The 16,476-nt window shown below is 42.7% G+C and overlaps 1 protein-coding gene across 3 annotated transcripts in view; it reads left to right on the top strand.

Annotated features, from left to right (window-relative positions):
• Positions 1 to 16,476, top strand: part of FBXO31 (F-box protein 31) — a 59,426-nt gene that overhangs the window by 9,278 nt on the left and 33,672 nt on the right. For all 3 annotated transcript variants that reach the window (XM_043981715.1, XM_043981716.1, XM_043981714.1), the window contains one exon: positions 12,748 to 12,819. In XM_043981715.1, the coding sequence (XP_043837650.1) occupies positions 12,748 to 12,819 (72 nt within the window). The remainder of the gene's footprint in view (positions 1 to 12,747; positions 12,820 to 16,476) is intronic.

Below are 16,476 nucleotides of genomic sequence, written 5' to 3'. Positions count from 1 at the left end.
CCTTTTGTAAAACTTTTGAGTGTTATTTATCAGGGGATAACTCTTTGTATTCTCTGTTTGATAACGTTCTCTTCATATCTTGCACAGCATACTTTGTCAGTGATATTAGCTCATTTTACGTATATTTTTGCCCCCCCCTCCCCCTTTTCCCACTGAGGGGCAGCTAGGTGGCATAGTGGATAAAGCACTGGCTCTGGATTTAAATCCGGCCTCAGACACTTGATGCTTACTAGCAGTGTGACCCTGGGCAAGTCACTTAACCCTCATTGCTCAACAAAACAAAACACCCCACTAAAACACTCAATCCAGTATATAAATGTAAAAGCCCAAGGAGGGGAAGTATGGTTGTCCAAATCTTGGCAAATGTGGCAGAATGGTGGCATAAATGATCTTAAACCACAGCCAATTCAAAAATCATTATTTAGCATCAAAATATATTTTTGTTGGGGCAGCTAGATGGCACAGTGGATAGAGCACCAGCCCTGGATTCAGGAGTACCTGAGTTCAAATCCGGCTCAGACACTTAACACTTAGTAGCTGTGTGACCTTGGGCAAGTCACTTAACCCCAATTGCCTCGCCCCCCCCCCAATATATATATATATATATATATATATATATATATATATATATATATATATATATATATTTTTTTTTTTTTTGGTCACTCAGATATTTTAGTTATAGCTGATATTCTGGTAATTCACAACATTTCCAAATATACTATTATAAGGGCCAAATTTAGTATGGGAAGAGTTAATTGGGTGGCTCACCTCACCTTAATATTGGAGTAAGAAAAGAAGCAGCTTCTTTCAAAAACAACAGGTTTATTAATGGGAACAAATTTAAAACACTATCTGAATCACAGAAGTGAGATTAATAAAACTAGAAACAATATATACATCTCTGGGGTAAAAAGGCCCCAGGAACCGGAACCTGCTTCCAGCCCAGCTAGCTCCAAAGAACTAATTTTGCCTCAAAGAAAACACAAAACTCAGTACACCTGAAATCTGTAGCTCTAAGGAGAATTAGCTTGCAGTCTCTTCTGGTTTTGTCTGAAGGTCAAACACCAGCAGCTTTTCTAAATGTCTGCCTTCCTTCCCCGTTTCCCTCAGAACCCTTTCTAACTAACTGCTTTTTAACTACTTCTAACTCCCCTTAACCGAATCTCAACTGTATCCATAACTGACTTTTCCACAGGAAGGGGAGGGACGGTTCTTAGCCATGCTGAGTCTCTGATTGGCTCAGCACACCCACATGGTTTGTCTCCATTATAATTTAGCCAGACCCATGTGGGGTCTAGTTACTTATTTTCAATAAATGTTCCCTGTGGTCAGAGTTCCTCTTGTTTGTTCCATTATCTCCCAAAGTACACACCTATCTTCCCCCAGGCTTCTCAAGCTTACATTTTTTTTTAGTCTGACCATAATGAAGCAAAGATAGGGTTATGAAAACCCCAAATCACCTTATAAAGGTACTTTATTATAAAGATCTGATGGAAAAGAAAATGTCTGTTTGTGGTACTCTATGCTGGGGGTAGGGGGTAGGAGTGATAGGAGGTGAGGAAGAGGGGAAAGGAGGAGCTCATGGTGAATAGCCTCAGTTTCTCCTGTTAACTTGAGGCAAGATTCTGAGCTGAGAGTGTGGTGGGAGCGGAGCAATGGGGGTTTTGGTAGGTGTTTCCCTGAAGAGGAGGGGTGAAGGAAAGGTTTGTGAGAGACCAGTTGGGGAATGGGATAGTGAGTTGATAAGGCAGCAAGGGCCCAGTTGAGGCTGTATAACATAAGTGGCCGGGAAGGCTGTGTGGGGGCAAAGGGTTTTCAGGGTAATTGATAGGTAAAAGGAATGGAAGAGGAAAAGATTTAGAATGAAAGGAAGTTTGTTGCCATATGAAATAGACATTCTATAGGGCACAGTGGATGAGGATGGAGAAAGGGCTATCCAGAAATCGTGGGCCTGGTGGACCAGAAGTCTGAGATGTCAGATGTGAAGGGAATGAGAAGGACTGAGGAAGTGGAATCAGGGATTCCAGGAGAGAGGAGGGAAGGTGTCATGGATTGTTGTTTTTAAATAGGCAGTAGGGGAAAAGCCCAGAGCTAAAAAGAGACTAAAGATGAGGGAAGGGGCTTGCAGGTGTCTTTTTGCCAAGGTGCTGCTCCAGCCTAGAGCAGTGCTTCAAACGTGCCTGTGCTCTTTTAGTCTTAGGCCGAGTTTTTGTTTTTGGAGATTGGCGGGAGAGCCATTTTAAACTTCAGTCACTTGCTAATGATTCAGCATATGGGAGTAGGAGCTACATCGGATTTAAGTTCCTTTTTGTTTGGATGATCTCATCAGTCATGGGGGGGGGGTGAGTATGCCTTCATTCCATAGATCTTAAAAGGTTCTGTATGTTTCATGTAAGAAATTTGAGGCAAACAGATGGCTTTGGTCTGAGAAAACTCATGTGCTCCCCAACAGAGAGCAGTTTTCTAAATTGTGCTCCTCAGTGGAGAGTATTACTAACCCAAGTGCTTGAATTGACAGCCTCCTGCAATATGGAGATCTATTATTTACTTAGAAGGCACAGCCTGAATGCATGTGTCTGTGCACTGCTTTTCATCATCATCTCTGAACTAATGTGTCTTACTCAGCAGGATGGAATTGTGACTAGAGGGAAGGATATTTTGTTGCTAGCAAATGTAATTAACTTCAAAAGCATTTAAGGTAGAATTTACGCAATAGATGGGCTGCTTTCAAGTTGGTCTCAGCCACTATTTTAAAAATTACTTTTTCTCCTTACATTTACAAGGGAAGTTGAATGAGTCTGGAATTATTTCAATTTTTCCCTTTTTTGTGTATATTAGAGCTTTTCAGGAACAGTTGCTTTATTTATGTCGTGGAGCTAACAGGCATTTTTCATGCATTTATTACATATATGTACAAATACACTACATGCATATATAGTTCATTTGCTTTTACTGTTTATTTTTTCCTTGATCTCAAAATTACCATTTGATAACAAAATGCACTAGATTTTTTGGTGTCACTGTGCAGTATAGTTACCCAGGCTTAAAAACATGGACTCCCCCCTAATTTCTCTTTTCCACCATGTTCAGGGAGTATTGAACACTATTAAGTTGTCCTCATTTCTCTGCCTTCTTTTTCATTCACACTACCTACTTTTACTCTATTTTTGTTCCTCAACCACCTTGTGCCTAGACCATTAAAATGATTTCCTAACTAGTCTTTTTTTTTTTTTGTGGGGCAATGGCGGTTAAGTGACTTGCCCAGGGTCACACAGCTACTAAGTGGCAAGTGTCTGAGGCCGGATTTGAACTCAGGTACTCCTGAATCCAGGACTGGTGCTTTATCCACTGTGCCACCTAGCTGCCCCCATAATTATTTTACTTTTTATTTTTATTTTTTGGGCAATGAGGGTTAAGTGACTTGCCCAGGGTCACACAGCTAGTAAGTATCAAGTGTCTGAGGCTGGATTTGAACTCAGGTACTCCTGAATCCAGGGCCGGTGCTTTATCCACTCCACCGCCTAGCTGCCCCCTAACTAGTCTTTTTGACAATGGTTTCATCTTCTTTTCAATCTCTTCTATATACTAACAACCAGAGGAGCTTTCCTAACACACTTCAGATCAGAGACTGCATTTGGTGGGAATTGCTGTGCAGCTTTGGTCACACCCTTGACAAGGGAGAGTTTTTCAAAGCCCTGAATTCATGGTGATTATGAAATTGGGACTGAAATAGCAGTTAAAGTTCATTTTTTTCCTTTGGATTTCATCATCCATCTTTCTCAAAGAGAACCACTGTGGTTGGTGTCAGAGGACCTGGGTTTAAATCCTAATTCTGCTTCAAGACCTAGAGGGTTTTTCCTTTAGAGAATTCTTTTTTGTATTTGTTCAACTGTTCATCTTGTTTTATGGAACTGGAAACCCACATAGTTTATCTTAAACTGTGTGAAGAAAAGAGTCATATCTTCACCCTCTGACATAAGCTCCTTGGAGATTCTCTAGTTAGGGGTTCTTTTCTTGGAGCACTTGGACCCTTAAGAGGTCTGTGGATAGATTTTGGGGATTTGTATATTTGAATAGGAAAAAATTACATGTACTTTCACTAACCTCTAATGGAATGTTAGCACTTCATTTATTTGAAACCATTCTGAGGAGTCCCTAGCCTTCAGGAGACTGATAAAGGATTCCACGACACACAAACCAATGGAGAACCCCCAATCTCATTCAGTCTATATTATTTACATCCACAAGTTCTGAAACCTACAGTGACTTGTCCAAAGTCACATGGCTAGAAACTAGAACCACTGTTTTCCATTGCCCTCCAAACATTTGATTTCTGCATGAGTAAAGTGTTCTTTTGGTTTATCTCATGTCTGAGATAAACTTTGACTTCCTCGCTACTTCTTTTGCCTATACCAGGGCTTCTTAAACCTTTTCCACTTTGAGTGGGATATGGTGGACTTGAGTCAGTTTAGACTCTGAAGTTTATTGCCAGATCATTCTGTCCGTGTTTCATCCCATTGCTAATAACAGAATATTGGAGTAATCATGTATCTTGCTTGCTGAACTTGGTGTACACTGATACCATCCCTCCCTCCCTGCTTGCGTTCCAAAGCCACCAGTCCCTGTTATTGTTAGATCATTCTGTCCATATTCCATCCTGTTGCTAGAACACACTTCTCCCTACCTTGCCCTGTGGTCAAGCAGGAGATCTGTCTCCTGTGTTAGCGTAGACCCACCCTGACACTACCTCTCCCTTCTTGCTTTCCTAAGCCCTAGCTCCTGGTACTAGCTCCTGGTACCATCTCTCCCTTCTTCCCCCTTATTATACGGGTGGAGTGGTTTCACCCTTTCCTCCTCCCTTTCCCCCCTGCTTTGGGACGTAGCTGAGCATGCATCCATACCATGAATACGGGCTGAACACGTGTGCTGGGTGAGACAGGATTGGATGTTGGATTGTGAGCTCACCCTGTGCACAAGGGGACTGCCCCCTCAAAACTTCCATAAAAACCCACCTCATGAGCTCATCAGCGTGCTCATCATCTCTTGCATGGGGTCGCCCATTCTCATGAGAATGAAATAAATCTGTCTCTGCTTGACTTGGTGGTCTCCTAGAATTATTTGGGTAAACGGAGGCAATTGTCCCATACAACTTGCTATTACCCTTTTTCTCAAAGAAGTTTTTACACAACCCCGGGTATACAAAATAGGTATACAAGTCAAACATTTACTGTCAAATTTTTCACAACCCAGTTTAAGAAGCTTTGGCCCATACCCTGATTCATTCAATTCAAATAGCAACTTATTTCAGATACGTTATAAACTAGTTTTAAGAAAACACCAAAAGTAAGAGAGTCCAAGCTGGTTGTGGTTTTGGGCCAAATTTCTATTCTTTATTACTGTTTGTACTTTTTGTACAGCGTGTGCCATTTGCAGAGATGAGTGCAAACCCAGAGCTGGTTTGCGCAATTCTTTGTACCCTTTTTGAAGACCCTTGTTTTGTAATCAGGCCTTTTGGAAATCAAATATTCTTGGAAAAGGGAGCAGAGCCTGTCATAAACCTTGACCAGTGAGGAACTGACTCTTCTTTCACTATTTAAATTTCTTTTTAAGAGACCTAAGCTATACTATCTAGTTCAATCAGTGAACATTTATTAAGTGCCCACTGTGGACTGCAGTGGGCTGAATACTGGGTAATGAAAATATAGTATGGGGTGAACATTATCTGTATGTGTGTGTTCTCTGGTCAGGGGTAGATCTGTTTTTTTGTTATCTTAGAATACCCAAACAGGTTCAGATATGTCTATTTGAGCCTAATAGCAAGGTTATATGGAAATAAGAAAAACGTGAGTCAATGAGGTGGAACCAAAACCCCCAAAGAAGAAATCACGTCTTTGACATGGGCTAATCCTGACCCTAACACAGTGTATTATTGACTGAACTTAATAGAACCCATCAGGTTGATTGTCTTGTGTTGCTTTTTGACCTTTATAACTTGAGTTTGTTGCTATGGTTTTTGTTTTTGTTTTTGTCTTTACATAACTATATCAGTCAGTTAATCAAGCACCTAAGTCCAGTCTAGAAACAGATACAATGAGTGAAACAATCTGTGCTTGAAAAGAAGGGTGAGGGGGCAGCTAGGTGGCGCACTGGATAGAGTGCTGGTCTTGGATTCAGGAGGATCTGAGTTCAAATCCAGCCTCAGACACTTGACACCAGCTGTGTGACCTGGGCAAGTCACTTAACCCCAATTGCCTCACCCCCCCCCAAAAAAAAAAAGAAAAGAAGGGTGAAAGGAAAAGGAAATAAACATTGATATAGCACCTACTGTGTGCCAGGTCCCATGCCAAGCCCTTGTACAAGTATTATTTCATTCTCACAACAACCCTTGGAGGCAGGTGCTATTATTATTCCAGTTATTGAGTTCCCTCTATTACAAATAGTGCCATTGGTAATACTATTGTACAGATAGCTCTTTTTTAATGACAGGTCCTGTTATTAATCTTTTGGGGAGGTATAGTCTTAGTAGTGGAAACTCTGGGTTAAAGGGACATATACGTCTTTGTAACTTGTATAGTTCAATATTATTCTTTTTTTTTTTGTTTTTTTAGTGAGGCAATTGGGGTTAAGTGACTTGCCCAGGGTCACACAGCTAGTAAGTGTTAAGTGTCTGAGGCTGGATTTGAACTGACTCCAGGGCCGGTGCTCTATCCACTGCGCCACCTAGCTGCCCCTCAATATTATTCTTTTAAAAGCTGGACCAATTCTCAGTTCCATCAATTTGTTTTATCCCTCTTGGGTCAGAGGTGAAGTTTATTAACCTTTTATTCTTTTTTTTCCCCCTAATTTGAAAAGAACCCTGTCAGATTGAATCAGTCTTAATTTACATTATGTTGATTTAGAGATTTTGAATGTTAATGTGGTGGTTGGTAACCCCACCCTCCCTCCCAGACTGCGTGTTCAGTGTTTTCTCTTTGCTTATTGAGTGTAGTATCACCAGCAGCCAGCCTATTGATCATTTCAGACTGGATTTCCCATGGACATCTCAAGTTCAACAAGTCCAGAGCAAAGTTATCTTTCCCCCCAGATCTAACCCATTCACTAATTGCTTTATTTTTCTCAGGGGTGCTATGGTTCTTGCATTCTCCCAGGCATTAATTAACCTTAGCTCCTCACTCTCCCTTGCCCGGTATATTCATTCAGGTGCTTAAACCTTGTACCTTGTCATTTCTCCAGCTTTATCACCTCTCACAGCCACCTCCTTAGTTCAGGATCCCATTCCCCTCCCCATTTAGGTCCTTCACACAGCTGCCAAAATGACCTTCCTTGAACACAGATTACCTACTCCTTTGCTCATTAATTGTTGGACACTCCTTACTGCTCTTAGGATCCAATATAAACTCCTCTGATGGACTTTATAACCTGACTCCAATCTGCTTTTCCAGCCTGATTGTACATTATTTCTCTTCCTGCCTTCTGGAGTCCAGCCACTTGTGACCATGAACATGACAGGAATGAACCCCGAGTTCTTTGAAGTTGTGTAGCTCTTCATGCATCCCAAGATCCCATCCACTTTTTTTTTTTTTCTCATTACTTTGGGAGCTCTCCTACTTCTCCACCTGCTCCAGGAAGCTCATGGCGAGGAAAACCTCATCATCTTGCAAGATGCCATCAGCTTTGGTCTGCTGTCTCCTACTACATTCCCATGAACTCCAAACCCTCCATTTTAGGAAGAAGCTCAGCTCAGAACACCACCTCATTTCTCACAGGCCGAATTTGAATCCTGCCCAGAAAGGAGATGAGGTTCCTCTGGCGTGACTTGTTCTTGACGAGGCTACATTGGCTCTTGGTCATGTCTGGGTCCCGTTTTAGATGTTTTGCCAGCTCTCTCTTAAATGAGCCCTTCTTTCTAGAGTTTTCCCCAGAGTTGAAATCAGGCTCATTGGCATTTAGTTTGCAGTTTTTGTCTTCAGACGTTTGGACAGTATTTCTCCTCCAGTTTGGTGACCCCCTCCTGTTTTCATTGATCTTTCCAGCGTCCCTGTCAGTGGCTCATTAATGACATCTGTCAGTTCTTTTAGTTACAGTCAGAGGCCACTGGGATTTACAGAATGGCTACATGTTCTCTCTTTATGTATCTTGGGTCATGACAGTAGCTAGTATTTATAAAGCATTTTAAGGTTTGCAAGAACCTTTGACAGATTTCCCATTTGATCCTCACAACAACCTGGGAGGGGGGTGATGTTATCCCCATTTTACAGATGAGGACACAGAGGCAGGCAGAGGTGAAGTAGCTTGGCTGCTTGAACCCAGCAAATGAATGTCGGAGGCCAGATTGGCTCTTTTCATCTTAGGCTTTTTTGTTCTGCTGTTTCCAAGGGAAAGGTCATTGCAGAGAAAACAGAAGCCCTTCAGCTGGTCTCCCCTCTGTTAGTTTTATCACCTGTGCCAAGGAAAGGCCCCACCCCATTTTTGTCCTTTCTTCCCCAATAAAGCTAAAACAACCCAGACCTTTTTTATTGTCCGTCCCTTCTTTGGCCAGCCCGAATCCGTCAGAGCTTTAGCATTCCCCACACTATTTTCATACCATTTCTTCTGAAAAAGATCTGGGGACTTTAGTAGACAAAAACCTCAAAATGAACCAACAGCATGGTACATTGGACAAGAAGGCTAATGTAACTTTTGGCTGTACAAATAGAGGTGGAAAGTCCAGAAATAGGAAGGTGTCACTCATCTTACTGTGTCTTTCCCTGGTCAGAACACATCTCCTGTAGCAAGTTCAGTTTGGGGCCTATTAGGGACGTGGATAAGCCAGGGTCTGCCCTGAGGAGAATGACCAGTGCAGTGAAGGGCCTCCGATTCAAACTGTGGGAGATTTGGTTGGAGAAACTGGAGGAGAGAAGACTTAGGTAAAGCAGTATGATAGCTCTCTCCAGGTATGTGGAGGGCTGTCCTGAAGAGCAGATTAACAACCACAAGAATAACAACATTTATGAGTGCTTCCCATGTGCCAGGCACTGGGCTAAGTGCTTTTACGAGTATTATCTCATTTGGTCCTCACAATGGCTCAGGGATGTAGGTGCTTTTATGATCCTCAATTTACAGATGAAGAAACTGAGGCAAACAGGTTAGTGACTTGCCTGGAGTCACGCGGCTAGTCTGTGTGGGAGGCTGGGTTTGAACTCAGGTTTTCCTGATCTACTGTTGCCTAGGCTGTTCTTTTGGCCATATGGTTTCAAAGAGGCAATTTAGGCTTGACATAAGGACAGACTTCTTTGCAAATAGAACTGTCGACAGCCATGTGGACCTGGAGTCAGGAATTATCATCTTCCTGAGGTCAAATCTGGCTTCACTTACTAGCTGTTTGACCCTGAGCAGGTCACTTCACCCTGTTCTCCTCAGTTTCCTCATCTGTAAAGTGAGCTGGAGGGGGCAGCTTGGTGGCACAGTGGATAAAGCACCGGCCCTGGATTCAGGAGGACCTGAGTTCAAATCTGGCCTCAGACACTCGACACCTACTAGCTGTGTGACCCTGGGCAAGTCACTTAACCCTCATTGCCCCACAAAAATACCAAAAACCAAAAGCCAAAAAATGAGCTGGAGAAGGAAATGGCAAACCACTCCAGTATCATTGCCAAGAAAATTCCGAATGGGGTCAGGAAGAGTCAGATACCACTGAAAATGACTGAATAACACAAGTGGAATGGGGCCTCCTCAGGCGGTATAATGGGTTTTCCCTCACTGAGGGTTTTGGGCCAAAGCCCTGTGGACACTTGTACGTGTTGTTGGGGAGAGTCTTGTTTCAGGTCCAGGCTGAACCAGATGGCGTCAGAGGTGTTTGTGATTCTAAAGACACGTGTCAGCCCCATCTTCTTGCCTTTTCATATCATGTTGACTAGCTAGAATTGGATCCTGTATTGCACTGTCCAAACCCAGAATCAAAAGTTACTGAGGTCAGATTTTGGGCATCTCTTAAGATTTAAGACTTGACCATTGGTTTTAGTCATCGAATCCCTGGACTGTCTCTAAACTTGGTTGGCTTCTTCTTAACAATCTTTTTTTCCTACTACCCACTAAAGAGCTAGTAATAATACTCAGATTTAGCAGAATAGGGCAGGCAGGCAGTGCTCACCCTGTTTGGCCCAGATTTCTGTGGGCATCTAAGCAGCCAGGAGAGTCTGCCAATTCTAAAATTGGTGGGCAATCATTGCCTAAGTGGTACCAGATTGAGACCATTCTAATAGGTTACATACATGCATATGTAACGATTGGAATGACCCCACCTGCTGGAGAGCTACTGTAAGAAAGCTCCGCCATGAGGAGAAGGCATCTGAGGTCAAGCCGGGTGGTCAGGTCCTGGGTGGTCAGGTCCTTGGCGTCAGGAAGTGACATTTGCTCATGAGTGCTGTCTATCAAAGCTGTCAGCCAATCAACTTGAGGAGCCTCCCATTTCTGGGAGGAACACAGGAAGTAGGAAGCGGATGCTTGACGGAGTTCTTCCTCTTTTTGTTCCTGATCTCACCATGGTGGGTTGGATGATGGGGTCTCTTAGAAATAGTTAGATTTTTACCTTTCTCTCTGATCATTAGATCCTAATGCTCTTTAATAAAAACTTAAACACTTAAATACTCTTGCTAAAGGTTATAATTTATTGGTGACCGCTCATTAGATTTTAGATAGTATAGCTAGAATTTTAGCCCCTTACACATACATACATTTATGTGTGTATATATCTGCCTAGTAGATTTTTGTAAAAGGGATGAGGGAGCACGGGCCCATAGAGAAGGGAGCTGGTGCTTAAATCAGATGTCGAATAGGTTTCTTGTTTAAAACAAATTCCCCATCCATACAGCAGCTTTGGGCCTTTGTCCAGAGCAAGCCTCTACTACTTGCTGCCATGTGTACACACACACACACACACACACACACACGTGTGTTTTGTCCTTCATTCTCAGAGAAGACCATGACATTGGGGTGATGTCATGACTTGCAGTGAATTGGATTTTTTTTTTTTGGTGAGGTAATTGGGGTTAAGTGACTTGCCCAGGGTCACGCAGCTAGTGTCAGGTGTCTGAGGCTGGATTTAAACTCAGGTCCTCCTGACTCCAGCGCCAGTGCTCTATCCACTGTGCCACCTGGCTGCCCCTAGTGAATTGGATTTAAGTGAGGAAGGGCTGTGAAAGGTCACCAACCTCACTCTCTCTTCCAGAGCCATCTGGGTCCAGTGACAAGATTATGTATCTCTATTTCTATCTCTATCTCTAATGATTTTATATCTATATCTATACCTATATCTATATCTTTATCTTTATATCAGGATAACTAGAGATGACTGTGGATATCTGAGGTAATTGGGGTTAAGGGACTAGCCCAGGGTCCCACAGCTAGTTAAGTGTCTGAGGTGAGATTTGAACTCAGGTCCTCCTGCCTCTAGGGCCAGTGCTTTATCCACTGTGCTACCTAGCTGCCCATTGTGCCATGAATGAGTGAATGGATGAGTGAGTGGATGGATAGATGTGAAAACAATTATTTTATTTTTATTTTTTTTAAGTGAGGCAATTGGGGTTAAGTGACTTGCCCAGGGTCACACAGCTAGTAAGTGTTAAGTGTCTGAGGCCGGATTTGAACTCAGGTCCTCCCGACTCCAGAGACGGTGCTCTATCCACCGCACCACCTAGCTGCCCCCGTGAAAGCATTTATTAAGTGTATATATGTGTAAACATATGGGAGTGACTGGAAAACTTGGAGTTTTTAATGTGTTGTTGTGGGTTCAGATGTTTAAGAAACAAGATAGTTATGAAAATCAGCTTATCTTTCCAGACTTGCCTGCTTCAGTTTTTTCCTGCTCTCTCTCCCTACGTGAATCCTATTTTGTTTTGTTAGACTGGAAGGTGTCCTGAACATAGTAGCTGCTTAAATGTTTGTTGAATTGGATTGTCCAAAATTCTCCCTATTAACACTTCTTTAGGAGTAAGCACACTTAAAAAAGATGATATATAGCTATTGTATGATGAAGGTGCTATTAGTCATTCACTCTGTTAGTAGAGGAATTCACCCAATTAGAATGCTTCCCTTCTGATACCTTTTAGGTCTCCTATACTGACGGTCATCGGTTTTGATTGTGGGAGGAGAATGGAGGTGCTCGTTTTAAGGATGAGTACTTTGTGTAGGACGGAGCACCAGGTAAACTTAAGAAGTCTACTTCTAAACAATGGGGGAGTCTTTGGGGACCTAGTGAAAGGGACTCTCTTCTGGAAAGGCAGAGGCGGGAGTGCAGCAAAGATTTTATTTGTTTCAGACATTTTCCCTCAAGACTGCCTTGTCTTCGTTTTTGGTATTCTTTCACATTCTCTTCTCTCTTCTGTATAATATGGTCCACAATTGCCCAGGGCAGTTACATTATAGGTTGGGCAAATCTCTATTTCCTGGAATACCTGGGGAGCCTAACGACCATAAAAATGGCATTCTTCTGGATAAATGCAGTCCGTTTCCACACTGATGCACTTTAGGAACACACAACTGTTCATGACTTAAGTCTGTTAATCTTTACTGGAAATGCACAATGTTGATTGGTGTTTAGTTCTGGTTGACTGACCCAAAGTGGAACAGTGGGCAAATTCTCAGGCATCTCCACAGAGACGGAAAGGTTGAAATTTGATGGAGTGAAGATTTTGGTTTCCCCATCCCCTGTTTTGGCTCTCTGCTTTTTTGAATTTAATTTTTAGTAAAATTCTATTTTTTTTTCAGAGTATGGTGTATGTGAAAACTTACGGAAGCTGGAAATTACTGGTGTGTCCTGTCGAGATGTCTATGCCAAGCGTGAGTTAATCCATTTGTCATAAGTATTTCCTGTAATGAAAGTTGCTGAGTTGACTAAATTTCAGCTTTGAATAATACATAAAATTTGGTTCATATTTGGCAGTCCCATCTTTCCAACATTTCCATTTAAAGCTATTAGGCATTTGTCACCATTTAAATGCCCTAACACTACACTTGATATAGAAAATTATATAACATTTGCATTACAGTTATGTAGCTATCCTTGTTTTTTAGCCTACCTAGGATAAGAAATTGTATGCTTAGAAGGCAGGGAGCATGTGTACTGCAAAGTCCTAGGGTTGTGTGGAGCAATACTTGCTTTTGTTTTTAGGAATTTATGTTGTGATTTGAGGAATGCTCTTTGATTCCCTTACAAGGATCTGCTGCTTTTTTAGATTTATGGAGAGCATAGTAGAGAGTATAGTAGGCATTTATCCCCTGACTTACTAGATTTTGGGTAGGATAGACATAATCTTGATGAAGTCTTCCCTTTTCAAAAATCCTTTAACAGTGGCTTTCTTCCAAACTGAATCACAAGTGTGGGACCCTGGTAGACGTGATCGAGTCATGCTACTTCTTCTGTCCTCAGTAGGTGGTGTAGTGGATAGAGTCCTAGGCCTTGGGTCAGGAAGACTCATCTTTATGAGTTCAACTCTGGCCTCAGACACTTACTGTTGTGTGACCCTGGGCAAGCCACTTCACCCTGTTGGCCTTAGTTCCTCATCTGTAACCTAAAGCTGGAGAAGGAAATGGCAAACCACTCCATTATCTTTGCCAAGAAAACCCCAAATGGGGTCATAAAGAGTTGGACACAACTGGAACAACTGGACAAAATTTCTTAAACTTTTGTGCCATAGACCCTTTAGCAGTCTGATAAGCCCTATTACAGACCCCTTCTTAGAAACAAGTTTTAGAAAAATAAAAAATAAAATAATTAGGATTACAAAGGACAACATTTACATGGAAATAGTTATAACATTAAAAAAAATAATCCCACAAATACCAGTTCACAGACTGCCTAGGATTAGATGATTTCTAAGGTCTCTTTCAATTCTAAAATTTCATGACCCTTTTTTCCTACCTTTGCTTCCCTACAAGTGAAATTTCATGTAGACACAAATGCAAATTTCACCCTCACTGGTTCTGCCTTGTCTTCCTTCTTCTGTCTGCAGTTAGGGCTCCTGTTCAGATATAGCTGCGAGCTGCTAAGGGGAGCACTGGGAGTTGTTATCAGCTGCTGCCTTTGCTTGGATTACTTGTTGGTAGTGTCATCAACCTGAAGGGAATGGGATATAGCAAAGCGGTTGCCTTTTTGGTCTGTTTTAAATGAAAACTTAAAAGATTGTTTCTTGTGAGGCACAGTTTGGAACTTAGGACATTATCTGTGATGACAGACCTCAGTGGGCACCGTGGCAGGTAAGGAGAGTTGGGCACCAGGTACCTTTGAAGACGATTCAGAGTGGAGACAGAGCGGGGGGTAGTTCTGCTCCCTGCATTCTCCATCCCTTTCTTCCCAGATTTCTCTGAAACTGTCCCTTTTTTTTTTTCTTATGGTATAATAATATTCCATTACTTTCCTAGGTCATCACTTGTTCAGCTATTCCTCTGGTCGATGGGCACTCCTTTAGTTTCTAGTTCTTTGATGTAACACAAAGAGCTGCTATTCATATTTTATGAATATAGGTTCTTTTTATTTGGTTTCTTTGGGGCCTCATCGTGGCCCTACAACTAGGGTTAAAGGCTTCATGACTTTGGGGGCACTAAGTTGTTCATACTGTTATCCAGAAAGATTGGACTGATTCATAGCTTCACCCACAGTGCATTAGGGATGTTTTTAGTCTCAGCCCCAGAGGTGAAGATAGAAAGGTAGAACCCAAAATTCTGCCTCTTTATTTTGTTAATGTAAGGAAACTTTTGTAAAGGACCATTAACAGCCATCTTGAAGCAGTTAGGGTGCAGATTTTGCTGTGTGTTAAAGTTTTTATCCAAGATTTTGCTCATGAGCAGATTAGTTTTCCATAGTTAATATCAGGAGTAGACTTGCCCCTACACAGAAAGTTCTCCTCCTGAAGCTCCCAGGAGAGAATAAGACCTCCCCTTTCCCAAGCCTTTTTGTCAGGTTTGTCAGGAAAAAAGTACAGGATCTTCCCTGTCCATGTTGCTATTCTCTAAGAAGAAAGACCTACAATTCAGACATGCTAGCTGCCCGTGTAAGTTATCCATTGTTAGCCATGAACTGAAGTGAGCAGCATCTGGGGGAGGCATTAGGTCTGTAGGCAGAGGCCCTGAGTTCAGATTCCAATTTTTTTTTTTTTGGTGAGGCAGTTGGGGTTAAGTGACTTGCCCAGGGTCACACAGCTAGTCAGTGTTAAGTGTCTGAGGCCGGATTTGAACTCAGGTCCTCCTGACTCCAGGGCCGGTGCTCTATCCACTGTGCCACCTAGCTGCTCCTCAGATTCCATTTCTGATGCCAGTTATTGATGTGACCTTGGGGAAGGGAATGAGCATCGACAGTGTCTGCTCTGCGCTTTATTGCTATCCCTTATTAAGTCATTTCCCCTTTCTGGCCTCCATTTCCTCATTCGTCAGAAGGGGCTTTGCCTGTGTGAGGTCCCTTTCCACACTAGCCCTAGCCCTAGATCCAACACTAGATCAGAGTAGTCCTCTGGTGGGTGGCTGCTTGTTTCCAGGGGAGCTACAGTGTAAAGGAGCTTGAGTCATTTTTAATCCTCGGCTCCCAGAGGGATGCTTTGGTTATTGTCTTGCTTTTCTGTCTTCTTGAAAACTCTTGGGGTTGCAGGAAATCGTATGCCCCAGATTAATCAGGACAGCATGCTACCGTGGTAGAGGAGAGATCATAGTTACAAGTGGGTTGTCAATCCACTTCCTCCTTTCTTTTCCCAGGCTCTTCCTGTGATGTGGCATTCATCCATGCCACGTGGTCTTCCTCCTGTCCCTCAACTTGAGACTGTTGCTTTCTCTGGGGCTGCTCTCACTGCTCTCTGGGGCTCTGAGTGGCTTTGCCCTGTCCTCCCTCCTGGCTGTTGCTGCTGCAGTCCTACTGGCTCAGCCCTTGTCTCTTCTTTCATTCCAGGACTGTTGTCAGTTCTTCTCCACTGTCCCCTTACCCTTCTGTCCTCTGCAGCTTCCCACCCATTCCTGGTTCCCTGGGCTCTCTGCTGTGTTCTTCCTAAACTGCAAGGCAACCCTGGCTTGCCCCAAACCTGCTTCTTCTACAAATCCCTAGAAATCACACAGATACAGAGGAGAGAAGCATCTTCCTAAGAAAATCAGGTGTCAGTGTCTTAGTGAGGTACAGGTTTTAGAATCTAGTCACCATGATAATGCTGTGCCTGTGTGACCTTGGACAAGTCATTTCACCTCCCTGAGGCCTGGCTTTCTATAAAACTAGGGGCTTGGATTTTCTGGTTCCTTCCAGTGTTAAATCCTTTGTTCCTGTGAATCTTGTGGAGTTTCTTCTTAATCCTCAATCTTTGTATATTAAACCCTCTTGTGATAAGCACTGTAAATCCGTCCTGAGGACATACAAACAGAATGGAAGACAAGCCCTGCCCTGAAGGAACTTTTGTTCTTGTAGGAGGAGACCTTAGAGCTAGGATTCATTTGCTGCTTTAAGGTTTGCCGGGTGATTTGCAT

Source organism: Dromiciops gliroides, chromosome 2 (genome assembly GCF_019393635.1).
Source record: "Dromiciops gliroides isolate mDroGli1 chromosome 2, mDroGli1.pri, whole genome shotgun sequence".
Lineage (NCBI taxonomy): Eukaryota > Metazoa > Chordata > Mammalia > Microbiotheria > Microbiotheriidae > Dromiciops > Dromiciops gliroides.
This window is presented reverse-complemented; position numbering and strand designations above follow the sequence as displayed.